Source organism: Mya arenaria, chromosome 14 (assembly GCF_026914265.1).
Source record: "Mya arenaria isolate MELC-2E11 chromosome 14, ASM2691426v1".
NCBI classification, from domain to species: domain Eukaryota; kingdom Metazoa; phylum Mollusca; class Bivalvia; order Myida; family Myidae; genus Mya; species Mya arenaria.
In genome coordinates, this window is record NC_069135.1 from 18,991,825 (window position 1) to 19,010,093 (window position 18,269).

The window sequence follows — 18,269 nt, forward strand, 5'->3', positions numbered from 1 at the left end:
GAGCCAACGAGGTACGACTGTATCTAGTATTTTAAAATTTCATACAATCTTTATCAGTCCAAATACCAGATACCTGTGGAAAAATCACGATTGCACCCGAACCCGTTAAATTTACGTCTGTTTGGGCTCCCAATTTTTTACATTTATATATTGTATATGTGCACTTGCGATATTTTTATCGTCTATGCAATAAAGGTAATTGTTACAGTGGTTTCCTTCCCATGATGACACTGGTTAGTTCTCTTACGTGTCTTAATATAGATATGGGCTAGCAAAATTTATATCTGGGATACCGTAAATGAGCATATTTATAAACGTGAAACAAAGACCTTTAAGGATTGGCTTTCATTTCGTTAGAGCAGTCGTGAAGGAAAGATGTTCAAAATGAGTAAGATTTATTTATTTTTAATCAATTTGCACTTCCACTAAATATGCACATTTATAAATGAAGATCAACATCTAAGCATTTTCTAAATCCGCATGTTAGATTCTTTATAATAATTGAAAAACGAGTTTAAAAAAAGGCAGAATGGCAAATATTATTAGTATTATTATTTGAGAAGTACTATGGCAAATAATAATAACTGACACTGATTTAACGTTGCCGAGCAATACTTTTATTTTATAGTATTGAAAAAAATATATGTTAATAAATCAAGTTGTAATTTATAACATTGTACAGGAAAACCACATAATGTAAGTCTCTACGCTGGGCGTTTGTTATAAATATAACTGAGAAGCAAATGCCATTCGCATTTCTATATGGATGAGTAAACTTATATTCGAAATTTCTACGAATATTTACTGCACATTATAGTACTTTAAAGAATGGCCTTTCTGTAAAATATCCTGAAAATTCAATGGTCAATAAATGATGAATTTATGGAACTTTGAATAGGCACTACTCGGATACTAGTATACTGGAATAATTTTAAATAAACCAAAACATCTATATATTTTTCTGAATTATAACGCAAGTTGCATTATATAGTGAACGCCTTTCGTATAGTATGCCATAATGCTTTTATTGGGTTCCCGCTGCTATCTAATTATAAATGTATTTCATACCTTAAATATATTATTGTCATGTGTTCTTTTGTTAACTCACAATCACATTTTCGATCTCATTAACTCTTTTCCGTTGCCCTGTACTAACGTATAAGCCATTTTCAAATGACTTTCAAAAGCTTTTTCTTTAACGGGTTTTGAGAATTTGTTTTATTTAATGCGAATATTAACGCTTGGTATTTTGGTGAATATAATGTAGGAATGCATTCGGAACACCTTGGTCATTTCCCATCGAAAAAAACCTCGGATGCAATTGAAGGTTTACAATGTCAGATTTCTTTACATGTTACTTCGCTGCAAGTAGATCGCGTAGTAATTTCAATTTTAGCAGTTTAACATAAAGACATTGCTGTTGGTAATCTTAATTATATATGCAATAATGAATAATACACTTCACTGACAATAAATTCATTCTTTTTCATACAAAATGCATGTTAAAACAATACAATAATTTAATATTATTTTTTTTTACGAACTACTTCTACTGATCCGAGGTTGTTTTCGATGGTTAATAGCCGAGGTGTTCCGAATGAATGACTAATGTTAACGCAACTTGGTAATGGGATTCCAGCAAATCCTAAAAATGGAAACCACATTGACGTAATGGTATCTATTCTAAGATTTTGCTGGCATCCCATCATTAGTCATAAGTTACACACACCCAGGGTGGATCCAGGATTTGACCTAACTTGGGCTGTAAGCTTTACCCATTGGAACCGAAATTATTTTGTTTAAAGAGTTGGCACAGGATGGGGTACTGTCCCAAGAAAAAAAAAACAATTTCCAGTATGGTGCATTTTGGCGTATTTTGTTACCATTTTCTCTAAAATTGAAATGAAGAGTAAACTTGGACCAATATGCCCCTCCCCCCCCACCCACGGACCCGCGTGTACAACCTGAGCAACTGTCAAACTGGTTGTTGATTTTTCGTTTTGTTATGTTCAACATTAGACATTTTGCGTTGGAAATACTAGTTTATTGTATCTGTGTGTAGCTGATGTAATGAAAGGCAATGGCATGGAAATATATTGCTTCGCATGATTCTGTTTTCATATAAGTTTAGTTTTAACCTATTAAAACTAGTATTAAAATTTTATATGCCCCTTAACTCCAGTAAACTTTCGCCTTGTCGCTTATGGTCGATCTCATGTGGTGTGAACAAATTTTATTTTTGCATAATTTGCTGTTGTTTTTTTTGGTAAAGATATAATCAAAAATATGTCTAGAACAAACACAATCAAGAGTTATTATCCGAATTAATTTGCATAACTTTAATTCCCTGTGTGCACGTGCAAAACTTTTACAGAAAACTTTTTTCATAATTAGACTTTAGTAACATCTAAACACAATCATTTAAAGGTCCAGCGTCCATACTGTTCTGGTTACCATGGATACTAGCAACATCTCTACCGGTGTCGTTGGGGAAAGTGGTGTCTAGTGGAAAACCCTGTTACGTAGACTTTTGTTCCACGTAAGTTAACTATGATGTGTTATTCTACTAACGTAATCACTCTTTGCATTACCTGGTTTTGTTCTTGTTGTTGTTGCTGCAATAGTTGATATAAATATTGCAATAAGCGATACAAACATAAGCTATTGCAATTACAGTAAAAGTGTCAGTCGCAGGAGTATCAGTTACAGCAGCACATGAGTAAAGCAGAAACAGTTATAGTAGCAGTAGCAGAAGTAGCAGTAGCAGCAGTCGCAGTAGCAGCAGTAGCAGTAGCAGTAGCAGCAGCAGCAGCAGTAGTAGTAGTAGCAGTAGTAGTAGTAGAAGTAGTAGTAGCAGCAGCAGCAGCAGCAGCAGCAGCAGCAGCAGCAGCAGCAGTAGTAGTAGTAGTAGCAGCAGCAGTAGTAGCAGTAGTAGTAGCAGTAGTAGTAGTAGCAGTAGTAGTAGTAGCAGTAGTAGCAGTAGTAGTAGTAGTAGTAGTAGTAGTAGTAGTAGTAGTAGTAGTAGTAGTAGTAGTAGTAGTAGTAGTAGTAGTAGTAGTAGTAGCAAAAGCAGTAGCAGTAGCAGTAGCAGCAGCAGCAGCAGCAGCAGCAGTAGAGGTAGTAGGTAGTAGGTAGTAGTAGTAGTAGTAGTAGTAGTAGTAGTAGTAGTAGTAGTAGTAGTAGTAGTAGTAGTAGTAGTAGTAGTAGTAGTAGTAGTAGTAGTAGTGGCAGCAGCAGTATTAGTAATTAGTAGTAGCGTCAGCAGGAGGAGGATATGGAGGAGAAGGTAGATGAGTTGCAGTAGTAGAAGGAGGGGTAGTAGCGGTAGAGATAGCGTTAGTGGTAGCGGCAGCGGAAGCGCCAGCGGAAGTTGTAGTAGTATATTCTGCTGTTGTCATAAGGCTATGATCTAGGTGTTGGTTTCTTCTAGTGGGCAGTTCTGTGATGATGGAATGCGGTGCTGCCGACTGTGTAACGACATCCGGGGGGACTGTATGGATGGTTCGCTTCCAGTGGAATGCAGGTCATGGTGTGTAGGTGAGTCATAATGACTGTTGATGATTTTTTTCTCTGTAAGTTCATACCTTTCAGTGGTTGCTTGATGGATAATTGTTCTCAGGTTAATGTATGAGTGTTCACAGGTTGATGGATGATTGTTCACATGTTAAAGGATGAGTGTACAAAGGTTGATGTATGAGTGTTCACAGGTTGATGTATGAGTGTTTACAGGTTGATGGATGATTGTTCACATGTTGATGGATGAGTGTTTGTAGATGAGTGATCGCAGGTTGATGGATGAGTGTTTGTAGATGAGTGTACAAAGGTTGATGTATGAGTGTCACAGGTTGATGTATGAGTGTTTACAGGTTGATGGATGATTGTTCACATGTTGATGGATGAGTGTTTGTAGATGAGTGATCACAGGTTTATGGATGAGTGTTTGTAGATGAGTGTACAAAGGTTGATGTATGAGTGTCACAGGTTGATGTATGAGTGTTTACAGGTTGATGGATGATTGTTCACATGTTGATGGATGAGTGTTTTTAGATGAGTGATCACAGGTTGATGGATGAGTGTTCACAGGTTGATGTATGAGTGTTCAATAGTTGATGGATGATTGTTCACATGTTGATGGAAGAGTGTTTGTAGATGAGTGTTTACAGGTTGATGGGTGAGTGTTCACTGGTTGATGTATGAGTGTTCACAGGTTGATGGTGAGTGTTCAGAGGTCCCTGAATGAGAGTTTACAGGTTGATGGATGAGTGTTCACAGGTCGATGTATGAGATTTACAGGTTGGTTGATTAGTGTTCACAGGTTGATTGATGAGTGTTCACAGGTTGATGGATGAATCTTCACAGGTTGATGGGTGAGTGTTCACAGGTCGGTGTACGAGTGTTTACAACTTGATGGATTAGTGTTCACAGGCTGATGGATGAATCTTTACAGGTTGATGGGTGAGTGTTCACAGGTCGGTGTATGAGTGTTTACAAGTTGATGGATTAGTGTTTACAGGTTGATGGATGAATCTTCACAGGTTGATGGGTGAGTGTTCACAGGTCGGTGTATGAGTGTTTACAAGTTGATGGATTAGTGTTTACAGGTTGATGGATGAGTGTTCACAGGTTGATGGATGAGTGTTCACAGGTTGATGGATGAGTGTTCACAGGTTGATGCATGAGTGTTCACAGGTTGATGGATGAGTGTTCACAGGTTGATGGATGAGTGTTCACAAGTTGATGGATGAATGTTCACAGGTTGATAAGTGAGTGTTCACAGGTCGGTGTATGAGTGTTTGCAAGTTGATGGATTAGTGTTCACAGGTTGATGGATGAGTGTTCACAGGTTGATGGATGAGTGTTCATATGTTGATGGATGAATGTTAACAGGTTGATGCATGAGTATTCACAGATTGATGGATGAGAGTTCACAGGTTGATGGATGAGTGTTCACAAGTTGATGGATGAATGTTCACATGTTGATGCATGAGTGTTCACAGCTTGATGGATGAATGTTCACAACTTGATGGATGAATGTTCAAAAGGTTGATGGAAGAATGTTCACAGGTTGATGGATGAGAGTTCACAGGTAGATGTATGAGATTTTACAGGTTGATGGATGAGTTTTCACAACTTGATGGATGAATGTTCAAAAGGTTGATGGAAGAGTGTTCACAGGTTGATGGATGAGAGTTCACAGGTCGATGTATGAGATTTTACAGGTTGATGGATGAGTGTTCACAGGTTGATGGATGAGTGTTCACAGGTCGATGTATGAGATTTTACAGGTTGATGGATGAGTGTCCACAGGTCGATGTACGAGATTTTACAGGTTGATTGATTAGTGTTCACAGGTTGATTTATAAGTGTTCACAGGTTGATGGATGAGAGTTCACAGGTTGATGGATGAGTGTTCACAGGTTGATGGATGAGTGTTCACAGGTTGGTGGAGTAGTTCTCACAGGTTGATGGATGAGTGTTCACAGGTTGATGGATGAGTGTTCACATGATGATGGATGAACGTTAACAGGTTGATGCATGAGTATTCACAGATTGATGGATGAGAGTTCACAGGTTGATGGATGAGTGTTCACAAGTTGATGGATGAATGTTCACATGTTGATGCATGAGTGTTCACAGCTTGATGGATGAGTGTTCACAACTTGATGGATGAATGTTCAAAAGGTTGATGGAAGAGTGTTCACAGGTTGATGGATGAGAGTTCACAGGTCGATGTATGAGATTTTACAGGTTGATGGATGAGTGTTCACAGGTCGATGTATGAGATTTTACAGGTTGATGGATGAGTGTTCACAGGTTGATGGATGAGTGTTCACAGGTCGATGTATGAGATTTTACAGGTTGATGGATGAGTGTCCACAGGTCGATGTACGAGATTTTACAGGTTGATTTATAAGTGTTCACAGGTTGATAGATGAGTGTTCACAGGTTGATGGATGAGAGTTCACAGGTTGATGGATGAGTGTTCACAGGTTGATGGATGAGTGTTCACAGGTTGGTGGAGTAGTTCTCACAGGTTGATGGATGAGTGTTCACAGGTTAATAGATGATTGTTCACAGGTTGATGGATGAGTGTTTTTAGATGAGTGTTCACAGGTTGATGTATGAGTGTTCACAGGTTGATGTATGATTGTTCACATGTTTATGGATGAGTGTTTGTAGATGAGTTTCACAGGTTGATGGATGGTGTTTGTAAATGAGTTTCACAGGTTGATGGATGAGTGTTCACAGGTTGATGGATGAGTGTTCACAGGTTGATGTATGAGTGTTTTGATGGATGAGTGTTCACACGCTGATGGATGATTGTTCACAGGTTGATGGATGATTGTTCACAGGTTGATGGATGATTGTTCACAAGTTAATGGATGATTTTTCACAGGTTGATGGATGAGTGTTCACAGGTTGATTGATGATTTTTCACAGTTTGATGGATGGTTGTTCACAGATTGATAGATAATTGTTCACAGTTTGATGGATGATTGTTTCCTTTTATTTTGTTTTGGTTTTAAACAGTAACTGTGTGACTTAAATGATGAAATGCGCGCTTATTTTGGCGATCCATGTTATTTCTTATTGTTTTGCCTTGGGTATGGAATACATTTTCTGATTTCAGATTATCTGACAAACAAACGCGTGGAATCAATCGAAGAAAGAAAAAAAGGTAAACTGTGTCTTTCGTGTATCTGAATAAAACAAATCTTGATTATTCGCATAAATGTATTCCGTGAACAAAAAATCAACATGTCTTTAAAGGAACTGCCATGTAAATCTGCCCCCCCCCCCCAACTCCCCTCTTGGTACGTAATATTCAATGGTGTTAAGGAGATCTGAAAAAGGCAATCCTTGGTAGAGAGAAACAAACTTATAATTGGCAATAGTTTGATAACACAGATGCTTAAATATACCTTTATTCATCTTTCTGGTGAATTTTAGGATATAATATGTCCCCTTTAAGTTCCTAACCTAAAGCATATGCATTTTCCCATATTGGTGTCAAAGTTCTCCTCCACAGTCTCCTGTTTATTGACAACATATGACAAAGTTTAGATGAAAGCGCTAGAGATGAAGATAGAGTTTAAGTAGTATTTGCCTTTTTCAAAATTCACCCTTTTCCGGCTGTAATCGTCTTTGGAAGAGCCTCGGTCAAATTTCCATCTTGCCAAGAGGTAGTCCTTAAATCAGGAGCGAGTTCTTTTGACATACGCCCCACCTTCAGAATCGAGAGTATATAACATAAACTATTTGCATGGGGGTTTGAGGTTACTCTCTCAAGAAAAGTTTAACAATTTGTGGTCGGAAATGGTGCATTTCTAACGTATCTTATTACTTTTTTTCTTCCATATTGAAATGAAAAGGTAAATTGGACGATAGTAGAGGGGGCGCGCACCGGGTTCACCCCTCCCCCTCTAAACCCGCTAGTGGAAATGATACGATTGATCGATACGCAAGATTTGGGAGGAATACGACCTCGCCAAGACATATATGGTTAATGTCATTACACATAGTTTGTACGTTTGGGTAAAAAGCGACACGTTTTCTTTTAATACAGTTGCAGATTGTCCAGACCTCGGCCCGCTTGAACATGGAAACTACACATATGCTTCTAATTATCGTCACGGAACTACCGTTACGTTTACGTGTGATGAGGGTCACCGGCTTTTCGGCGCCAGCACGTCAACATGCGGGGATTTCAAGACATGGTCCGCCCCTTTGCCCGTGTGTGAAGGTTAGAGGCCTTCATACACTTGCCCGTTATCTAACATAAGAGCGTGTTTTAACATCCCTACGCAAAAAAGACAAACACATGTTTGCATGCGGCAAGACTTCGATTTATTTTGGAACAATTTGGAGCAAAGGGGCACACACAAACTCATACAAACGATAGATAAATACTCTACATAAATACTTGAATCACACTGTAAAGTTCGAACATAGTTTTCCATTAAGTCTGAATTCTGCCGACCCATCCGGCACATGCCCTAGCTGATCAAACCTGTAGACCACCACTGACCACTGGGCGTCAATAATAACAAATAGTTTCAAAGGTATTCTGCGTCTAAATTGCGCCTCTTAATTCTTACTAACGGTGAAACAGGTTTCATCATATATCCTTCATAGAAATGACAGCCGCACACATTCGTGCGTGTCAGCAAAAACCTACACGTTTCCTGTTTATTCAGTTACAGATTGCCCAGACCTCGGCCCGCTTAAACATGGAAACTACACATATGCTTCTAATTATCGTCACGGAACCACCATTACGTTTACGTGTGATGAGGGATACCGGCCTTTCGGCGCCAACACGTCAACGTGCGGGGATTTCAAGACATGGTCCGCCCCTTTGCCCGTGTGTGAAGGTTAGAGGCGTTCACACACTTGCCCGCTATTTTACAAAAGAACGTTTATATAATCTCTAACAGACGTTTTTGACATTATTTCGATCCACCCTACCATCCTTAAAGTTATAAACACATTTATTAAACATAATTCGTACGTTTCAGCAAAAATACACACGTTTTCTTTGAATACAGTTACAGATTGTCCAGACCTCGGCCCGCTTGAACATGGAAACTACACATATGCTTCTAATTATCGTCACGGAACTACCGTTACGTTTACGTGTGATGAGGGTCACCGGCTTTTCGGCGCCAACACGTCAACATGCGGGGATTTCAAGACATGGTCCGCCCCTTTGCCCGTGTGTGAAGGTTAGAGGCCTTCATACACTTGCCCGTTATCTAACATAAGAGCGTGTTTTAACATCCCTACGCAAAAAAGACAAACACATGTTTGCATGCGGCAAGACTTCGATTTATTTTGGAACAATTTGGAGCAAAGGGGCACACACAAACTCATACAAACGATAGATAAATACTCTACATAAATACTTGAATCACACTGTAAAGTTCGAACATAGTTTTCCATTAAGTCTGAATTCTGCCGACCCATCCGGCACATGCCCTAGCTGATCAAACCTGTAGACCACCACTGACCACTGGGCGTCAATAATAACAAATAGTTTCAAAGGTATTCTGCGTCTAAATTGCGCCTCTTAATTCTTACTAACGGTGAAACAGGTTTCATCATATATCCTTCATAGAAATGACAGCCGCACACATTCGTGCGTGTCAGCAAAAACCTACACGTTTCCTGTTTATTCAGTTACAGATTGCCCAGACCTCGGCCCGCTTAAACATGGAAACTACACATATGCTTCTAATTATCGTCACGGAACCACCATTACGTTTACGTGTGATGAGGGATACCGGCCTTTCGGCGCCAACACGTCAACGTGCGGGGATTTCAAGACATGGTCCGCCCCTTTGCCCGTGTGTGAAGGTTAGAGGCGTTCACACACTTGCCCGCTATTTTACAAAAGAACGTTTATATAATCTCTAACAGACGTTTTTGACATTATTTCGATCCACCCTACCATCCTTAAAGTTATAAACACATTTATTAAACATAATTCGTACGTTTCAGCAAAAATACACACGTTTTCTTTGAATACAGTTACAGATTGTCCAGACCTCGGCCCGCTTGACCATGGAAACTACACATATGCTTCTAACTATCGTCACGGAACCACCATTACGTTTACGTGTGATGAGGGATACCGGCCTTTCGGCGCCAACACGTCAACATGCGGGGATTTCAAGACATGGTCCGCCCCTTTGCCCGTGTGTGAAGGTTAGAGGCGTTCACACACTTGCCCGCTATCTTACATGAAACGTTTACCTAATCTCTAACAGACGTTTTTGACATTATTTCGATCCACCCTACCATCCTTAAAGTCATAAACATATTTATTAAACATAATTCGTACGTTTCAGCAAAAAATACACACGTTTCTTTGAATACAGTTACAGATTGTCCAGACCTCGGCCCGCTTGAACATGGAAACTACACATATGCTTCTAATTATCGTCACGGAACCACCATTACGTTTACGTGTGATGAGGGATACCGGCCTTTCGGCGCCAACACGTCAACATGCGGGGATTTCAAGACATGGTCCGCCCCTTTGCCCGTGTGTGAAGGTTAGAGGCATTCACACACTTGCCCGCTATTTTACATAAAACGTTTACCTAATCTCTTACAGACGTTTTTGACATTATTTCGATCCACCCTACCATTCTTAAAGTTATACACATATTTATTAAACATAATTCGTACGTTTCAGCAAAAAATACACACGTTTTCTCTGAATACAGTTACAGATTGTCCAGACCTCGGCCCGCTTGGTCATGGAAACTACACATATGCTTCTAATTATCGTCACGGAACCACCATTACGTTTACGTGTGATGAGGGACACCGGCTTTTCGGCGCTAACACGTCAACATGCGGGGATTTCAAGACATGGTCCGCCCCTTTGCCCTTGTGTGAAGGTTAGAGGCGTTGACATACTTGCTATCTTACACAATCAATCATAACAAACGTCTCCAAGACGTTTTTGACGTCACCCCGAACTATTCTACTACCCTGATATAAATATTAATAAGTAATTAACCAATGGATATATGTCATAGTCACATATGATGATCATGGACGAACAAATTCACGCGAACTTGGACGCAATAAATTATTTTGTTAAAACAAAGGAGGTTATTAAGGGCGGTTGAAATCCGAGTAGTTCGTTCGCTAACTCAGTGTGTGTATACCACGTGATAAATTACGTCATATATGCTACGTCGGAAGGCAATATTTTGCTTAAAATAAAGACTTAAATCAAAGATAACTTTTCGCTTACTTCACCATTTTAAATGAAACAAAGGCCAGTCTATGCAGCTTAAAGAGCCCCACCTTTGTTTTATAACCGGAGTTTGATAAGGTGATTAGTTTCATCAAACACTTCGACAAACCTGTTTCCCAAACAATGTTTTGACAGTGCTCCGTCAGACGGCCGTATCATGAAAAGTTTTGTCGAAGTGTTATAAGAAACTAAACTCTCAATCAAAATTTGGTAAAAGACCGAAGGCGGGGCTCTGTAACTTTATTTAAAATGGTAAAGAAAATTAAAAGTTATCATTGTTTTAAGTTTTCAATCGAAGCAAAATATTGCCTTCAGACGTAGCATTTATGACGCAATTTATCACGTGGTATTCACACACTAACTTCAATCACGATTGTCAAAGCATGTTACAATGCTTTATGGGCATAAAATGTCGGTAACCTATTCAAAAAGCATGCATTGTACTTGTGAATTATGCGGAATTGTAACTTTTTTCTTTTTATCCGAACAATTAACTGTCTTATTATTTTCAGAGGTTGAAGTGTTCCAAACCATCAGGTGGCAAGTTGCCACTTTCGTACTGGCAGCTTTCTTCGTTCTCAGTGTACCTTATCTCCCGTCTGCGCAAACGACAGACTAGAAAGGATGAGGAAAGTGCGCCCCAGGGTGGGGTCAATTATGTAGTTGAAAAGCAGGAAACTGATACCAGGAGTAACTCTTTGAAATCAAATCGTAGCGAAGATTCTGGAATTGAGAGCAGCCGCGAAAGCCGAATTGTTAGTGAAGAAAGAGGTGGTGCCACAGGAAAGGGCCTTGACACGCAGCGCGATACCTTATCTGGAAGAGACACACACGGACCTCTCAGCGGAGAAGCCGCAAGTGAACCAAACATAGATCAGAACGGCAGGATAGGGAGTGCTCCTTCAATGAAGCGCGCCGAAAGTGAACCCAATATGGAGTCCGACCCCCGCACAAGAAGTTTTCACACAGGCGAACGTCATATAGGCGAAAGTGACACAGGCAAAAGTGACAGAGGTAAAAGTTACACAGGCAAAAGTGACACAGGCGAACGTCACAAACGCAGACACGGCAACCCCGATAGATCACAAGGTTAATAAAACTTAATTTATATAAAGACATTGTTCATACCACTGAGATAGAACTTATATAACTTGGTTTTTCATTTACACATCATTCGTGTATTTGTTTCTATTGTTTCTACTCTTTAGTATTTGCTTTATTTACGAACTCATAATTTAATCACTCATTTTTCTTTTCCTTATATTTAAGGAGATGGAGTGCCATACACGTATATTGATAATTCAACGACCGTTAAAAGCGTGGCATTCCACCTGAATAGTAATAATGTCCGTGAAACATTAAACTACAAATCAGGTGATAGAAATTCTTCTTCGGCGTATAAATCTAACAACGACAGTAACAACGTCAAAAGCAACAACACCGAAAATGATAACGGCAACGTTGGACCTCGCAAATCGAGTAAATCGGAAACAGCGGCCGCTCCAAATGACGCATCTAGCTGCACAGGCCGAAACTCGCCACAAACCGGAAACGTTGACCTCGATCGCGCCGCTAAAAAACAATTTCAAGAAGATGTTAAGTCTGGAACTCCGGAAACGAATCTAACGACCGATGGCATCCAACCGGAAGAGCAAGGTGGGACGTTTGAAGTGATCACCAATGTTGAAGATTCTTACCACGGGATTTGCTCTCCTAGTGAGCTGAGTGTCTGGCTAAGCGACGCGAGAGCCGGCCTCGGCGATAACGTTACGGATCCTGACAATTCCGAGAGGGACCCATTGCTTACCAGATAGCGGCGATGGCATTGTTTTACAATTATTTTCAATCAACCAAAGTTGTGTGTATTCGTTTAATGTTATTCTACTAGCAGTGCCATATTTGGTTCATTTTTGAAATACCAGTTTGCTGTGATCGCCATATTAGTCATGGATACTCATTTTTTTCAGCAATTTATAAGTTATTGTTTTTTTCTCATTTTTGAAAAAGGTTTGATTGTTGAAACCTCATTTTAGTCTACACATTTTGCTCAAAGCCAGACTTCTATTAAGAATTTGAAACTGGATGTATAAACTTCATGTGCATCCATATTGGAAGTTTTTCACTGAAATTTGGAAGTTTAAGTCTCCCGAATACAATATTTTTGTTAAAAATCATATAAATTGAAACTAAAAATTGCCAAATTCACAGATTTAGATTATAATAATGCATTTTACTTTAAGAGTGATTGAAATTGTGACCATAAAAGTAATATTGACACAAGGTTTTGATATTTTTTAACTTCCAAGCTTTCAACTTTGGAACTTTTCTAAAAAAAAAATTTGGAAGTTTTTGTACTTCCAAGGTTAAGGGATCAATTTCGGAAGTTTTTACCAATATCTAGGGAGTAGTATACTCCCAAACTTCCTTTAACGGAAGCCCTGCAAAGCTATCTGTGATCAAAAATATGTAAGTGATATTTTTGCTCATTATGTTCAACTCACATTTTAAATTAGCATTTTTAGTTCGTGTTGTGTAATTGTTTGTTTTGTTGTTTTTTATTGTTTTACTTTTATTATTTATTCCATGGAACCAAAATTCATGTTTAGTCAGTCAATGCCTGTACCCCTCATTTGCTCGACAATAAATATACACACTATTATATACACACATTTATATATACATTCGACACAGTTGATGATGATGATGATGATGATGATGATGATGATGATGATGATAATGATGATGATGATGATGATAACTTATAATATTTCCTACATGACCAATAAAGTCAGCCTTTAAAGTATTTACAAACATAACAGTTTAAGTCATATGACATAAATGTAGTATTCGCTCGCGTAAACTTCATTTATCTTTCACAACGTTTTCACCGGTCCCTGGGAGTTCGAGCCAAGGGGGTTCAACCGTATTTGGTTTGTTATTTTTACGAAACTTTCCAATATTGATCATATGCCTTAATAATTCATTGGTGTATTTTCATTTGTTAATTACTGATCTATCGATCGATTACATAATCATGTGCATTCACAATATTTGGTTTGTTATTTGTGTATATTCTTCAATGTACGCTACGAAACTTACCAATACTCATTGATCGCCATGCATTTTATGAACTCTTTATATTTCTGCAATGATTATGGGTGATTTTGACCTAATTCATTGAGTGTATGTCATGTGTTGGGTTTGAAATCAGCGTCTCCTTTGTGACATATTAACATGCCAGTTAGACATAATCACACGTAAGTTCAACATGATAATATGGTGGCTAGACATAATCATACGTCGGTTTAACATGATAACATGGTAGTTAGACATAGTAACATTTCATTGAGACATGAGACATAATAGCATAGCGGCGTGAAGTTAGCGGCCTAGCGGCGTGAAGTTGAATTGCTTGAACGACTTTTAGGAAAATATGTTGATAATTGCTTGAGATTGATAATTTGTGCATTAAAACAGTTAGTTTATCATTGTTTTAGAAGAAAACGCATATAAAAATGCACTGAATAGAAAACAATTTATGGCCGCTATATTAATATATGAATAAAAAACATTGATTTATCATTTATAAAAAAAAAACCGCATGAACAATTGCTTTGAAATAGGGAAAAATTAGACCGCTAGGCCGCCAACTTCACGCCGCTAGACCGCTAACTTCACGCCGCTAGGCCTCTAAGCCGCTAACTTCACGCCGCTAGGCCACTAGGCCGCTAGGCCGCTAACTTCACGTACATCGATACAACTTGTTTCTGACTTGATGGATAACGTACACAAAATGCTGTCTGTTTGGATGTTAGTTGGTAAAGGCATCAATATGATTAAAACTCGTATCTGTTTGATGTATAACTGACACAAAATACTGTCTGTTTGGATGTTAGTTGGTAAAGGCATCAATATGATTAAAACTCGTATCTGTTTGATGTATAACTGACAAAAAATACTGTCTGTTTGGATGTTAATTTGTAAAGACATCAATATGATTAAAACTCGTATCTGTTTGATGTATAACTGAAAAAAAATACTGTCTGTTTGGATGTTAATTTGTAAAGACATCAATATGATTAAAACTTGTTTCTATCTTGATTGTTGTTTTCGCGGAACTAGAAGTAAATAAACCTGTGAGAATATCGACTCTCTTGAATCCCCATTTTCTTTTTGGCATGGTAATTTGTTATTATTTGCAAATGTATCCAAATAAAGAAACAACAGATTAACTATACCTCTTGAAGTCTCCCGACTGATTGGTAGTTAGAAATGTACGAACGCGAAAACCAACTAGCAATTTTGAATAACCAACTTGCAAATGAAGAAAAAATACTGAACCAAATCAGTGTTTGCATCGAAGATCAATTTATGTAAAAATACATTAAGCGAGTGATTTATTCTCAAGTATACCTTTTTACCACAAAACAAGACAAAACCCTAATACACAGTTGGTATTTGGATATTCGCGAATAACAAACGGGCAGTTTTATGCCGAATGTACTTACCATAGCGAAAATAAACAGTGTTTTTAATAAAGACGCGTATGTGTTCAATATATTATATAAATATATGATAAAGCGTATTGTTTAATTTCATTTACACCTCTTGACTAGAGAACATGTTATAATCCTAACCCCCAACTACCAGCTGGTAGGTAGTTGGACATTCGCGAATAACCAACTGGAAACTTTAGAATAACAAACTGGAAAATGTAGAAAAAGTACTCGAATTAAACAGTGTTTTTCACGAAGAAACATCAACATAATCAATGCTTTCCGGTGGTTCAATAGAGTTTTGTCAGTGAATAAAATTGATATTTCACTGTTTCAATGGTGAACAAATTTCAATTTGATATTTTTTTTTACTTTATTTGAAATTTAAGCCCGGGCACTACAGCGCGAAAAGGGCTGAAAGACAATTTCAACGAAATGATTTCGCGCTTTTAAATTTTAAATGGAATGTCCTTATATATCTTTGAATGCATCATGATTAAAATAAAAAGTGTTTGTTTGATTTTAAGATCGCAATGTATTTCACCTTGTGAACACCAAAAGTGATGTTGGTGCTCACTTGGTCAAAATATAAAGATATGTAAGATCGTATTTATTAGTGTTATAGCTAGAGGATAATTGTTTGTTTAAGTGTAAGATCGATATATATTACCGAAAATTTATATATATTTATGAAATATATTGCTATCTTTAAATTGTGTCCCAACCCTGTGCGCGCTAACGTTTGATTTGGAACCGAGAGCGAGCTTAAAATCCAAACAGTTATTGTTGCGTGAATTTCCGGGAAGTTCATATTGCAAAGACAATTAAACAGTTCAGAAATATATTTGATCGATGATATAACATCGTATTTATGTCCATGCAGTTGTCTTCATCTGTAATTTGTTTTGTATGAAAGCAAATGCGCAAACGTTCAGCTTCACAGTTCAAGAAAACGTTTGCAATGATAATGTACCCTGGTTGAAGACCCAGAGGATGCTGACGGTAAACTTGTTTCGTATTTTCATTCTTATTTTCTTGTTTATCCTTGTATATTCATATACACATGTACTTATTTTCAAACGTCTATCCTGATCTGTTTTATTTTCATATTTGACTACTTCAAAACAACAGCGATATGTCAGACACAACACTTATAAAAGCTAATTAATGGATTAAATCTTGCATGGTTGTACATGTCTACCGATATGCGGGTTTATGGATTATTGGCACATTCCGCACACCTCTCTGTGACCCTACAATGGATTTTAATCGATTAGGTCAATGGTCAAGTAAAGTGACCACAATGGCATAAGCTTTTGTATGCATACATACATTAAAATGTGCTCTTGATATTAAATAACACTTAAAGCGACCATTTGCTGTATTTTGTAAAGAAAAAGTCATTTAAGGAAACTTACACATATTATCTGGTAAGTTGTATTTATTTCCTTTGTTGAATTACCTTCCGGTAGTGTAAGCGTCGTTTCTTCTGTAGTTCTGGTGTTCAAGTATTTTTTTTAGAAATCTTCTATATAGTTAACAGCACATCAGAAGAAAATGATGGTTGTGTGTACAGGCGTAATATTGTCGCTGATTTTCCAATGAAAGTTCTTATTTAACATTGTAATATCATAATGGCGTTCGAACTAAAATTAATGTGCATACATTTATGCGAAAAACTACAGTGACAAGCTCAGTAGCAAAAAGTTTAAACAAACACCCTTATGTCATGTATTTAAGCTATATTTATATATGTAAACACCTCCTGCAGTAAACTGAGAAATGCAGACTTATCCACCACCACCACCGTCGGCGTATCCTCCTCCTGGGCAGAATTACCCACCTCCCGGTCAGGCATACAATTATCCCCAAGGTTATGGTCAGCCCCAACCGGCATACGGAAGTCACCCCAACTCAACAGTCATTGTGACGCAGGCTGGTGTCGTCGGGATTGGAAACTGCCCTCACTGCAGAGTAAGTTGTTAATTGCTAAGTATTCATAACTCCCGTTAGAACCACAGTGGCGCATGTTACAGTATAGGGTATTTTTAAATTTTGTCAAATCCCGTTTTATGTTTATGGCAATATATTATTTTGATGATATACATGTTCAAGTATGTATAAAATATAATTTTGGCTTTGTTGAAATTAATTATTGTGACCTTAATGAGCCTTTGTCATCAAGCCACTGTGGTTAGAACCATGCGTTACTCATTTGTTGCCATAAACCCAATAAAATGCAATTCTTAAGTACAGAGAAGTAATGGTAAGCTCGTTGTATAACATTGTTGTTTTTGTTTGCATCATCATCGGCGGTGACTTAGGGGACTTAATAAGAAAGCTGTTGAATCTCGAAAGCAAGGATTTCGACAGACGCGTTGACAACATGAAGGATATAAACTTGGCCGGATGCAATTGCCCGAGATAGGTGGTACCTGTGCTCCAGTTTATCTTAATACCAAAGCCCAAGATGTACCTGTGTCTGTGAGGAAAGAGAACCATCGGTATGTGCATTACGCCGGTGATAGGTGGATGCAATGTTTATGTTAAGCTTATGATAGATGTTTAACTTCCAAAGAACACTTTTATATATAATAAGCTGTTTAAGTGTGTGTGTTGTATTATTGCAGAGAGGGTTTATACGGGATCAGTACTCGCCGATCGGGCTGGTGTTGGCCATCTGCTTCTTCCCATTGGGTATCATCTGCTGCGTCCTTATGGCCGAGAAACGCTGCAACAGCTGCGGCGTGAGATGTTAGTCACGTCATCTCTTTTTGGGGGCGCAAACATTTTTTCTAAATGTTTTAGTGACGCCTTATTTCTTGAACTTCCCCTGGTCCCAATTTCTCGAAACTGTCACTTATAGCAGGATTAAGCTAAACTCACTATTTTTGTTTTTCAATAATTTGCTAAATATTAACTTCTTTTAGAGTTTTTATACTTTAGATAGGAATTATCTATATGTTAATTACATTAAATCATTTTTCATTTATCAAAAT

At 38.0% G+C, this 18,269-nt stretch overlaps 2 protein-coding genes across 4 annotated transcripts; both read left to right on the forward strand.

Annotated features, from left to right (window-relative positions):
• Nucleotides 1–347: 347 nt before the first annotated feature.
• LOC128216846 (complement receptor type 2-like) lies at nt 348–14,921 on the forward strand. Of its 3 annotated transcripts, XM_052923531.1 has the most exons (13): nt 348–388; nt 683–696; nt 2,428–2,539; nt 3,431–3,537; nt 6,632–6,679; nt 7,568–7,744; nt 8,199–8,375; nt 8,550–8,726; nt 9,181–9,357; nt 9,532–9,708; nt 9,882–10,058; nt 10,233–10,409; nt 11,287–11,536. In XM_052923531.1, the coding sequence occupies exons 4-13, from the start codon at nt 3,453–3,455 to the stop codon at nt 11,391–11,393; spliced, it is 1,479 nt and encodes a 492-aa protein (XP_052779491.1). In that variant the 5' UTR covers nt 348–388; nt 683–696; nt 2,428–2,539; nt 3,431–3,452; the 3' UTR covers nt 11,394–11,536. The 3 variants fall into 3 exon arrangements, with proteins under 3 accessions (XP_052779491.1, XP_052779490.1, XP_052779489.1); XM_052923530.1 differs by lacking the exon at nt 683–696 and having other exon boundaries at nt 377–388; XM_052923529.1 differs by lacking the exons at nt 348–388; nt 683–696; nt 2,428–2,539 and adding an exon at nt 12,044–14,921 and having other exon boundaries at nt 3,448–3,537; nt 11,287–11,863.
• Nucleotides 14,922–17,052: 2,131 nt separating this feature from the next.
• Nucleotides 17,053–18,029, forward strand: LOC128215892 (brain protein I3-like). Its single transcript, XM_052922499.1, has 2 exons — nt 17,053–17,244; nt 17,901–18,029. Exons 1-2 carry the CDS (start codon nt 17,053–17,055, stop codon nt 18,027–18,029), a joined length of 321 nt encoding a protein of 106 aa, XP_052778459.1.
• Nucleotides 18,030–18,269: the final 240 nt, after the last annotated feature.

Bases quoted from the DNA above. Each gene is read 5' to 3' on its own strand.
- LOC128216846 (XM_052923529.1), top strand. From the start codon at position 7,601: ATGGAAACTACACATATGCTTCTAATTATCGTCACGGAACTACCGTTA. The intron at 8,727-9,180 runs GTTAGAGGCCTT...CTGTTTATTCAG, and splicing joins CCCTTTGCCCGTGTGTGAAG to TTACAGATTGCCCAGACCTC. The intron at 9,709-9,881 runs GTTAGAGGCGTT...CTTTGAATACAG, and splicing joins CCCTTTGCCCGTGTGTGAAG to TTACAGATTGTCCAGACCTC.
- LOC128215892 (XM_052922499.1), top strand. From the start codon at position 17,053: ATGCAGACTTATCCACCACCACCACCGTCGGCGTATCCTCCTCCTGGG. The intron at 17,245-17,900 runs GTAAGTTGTTAA...GTATTATTGCAG, and splicing joins GAAACTGCCCTCACTGCAGA to AGAGGGTTTATACGGGATCA.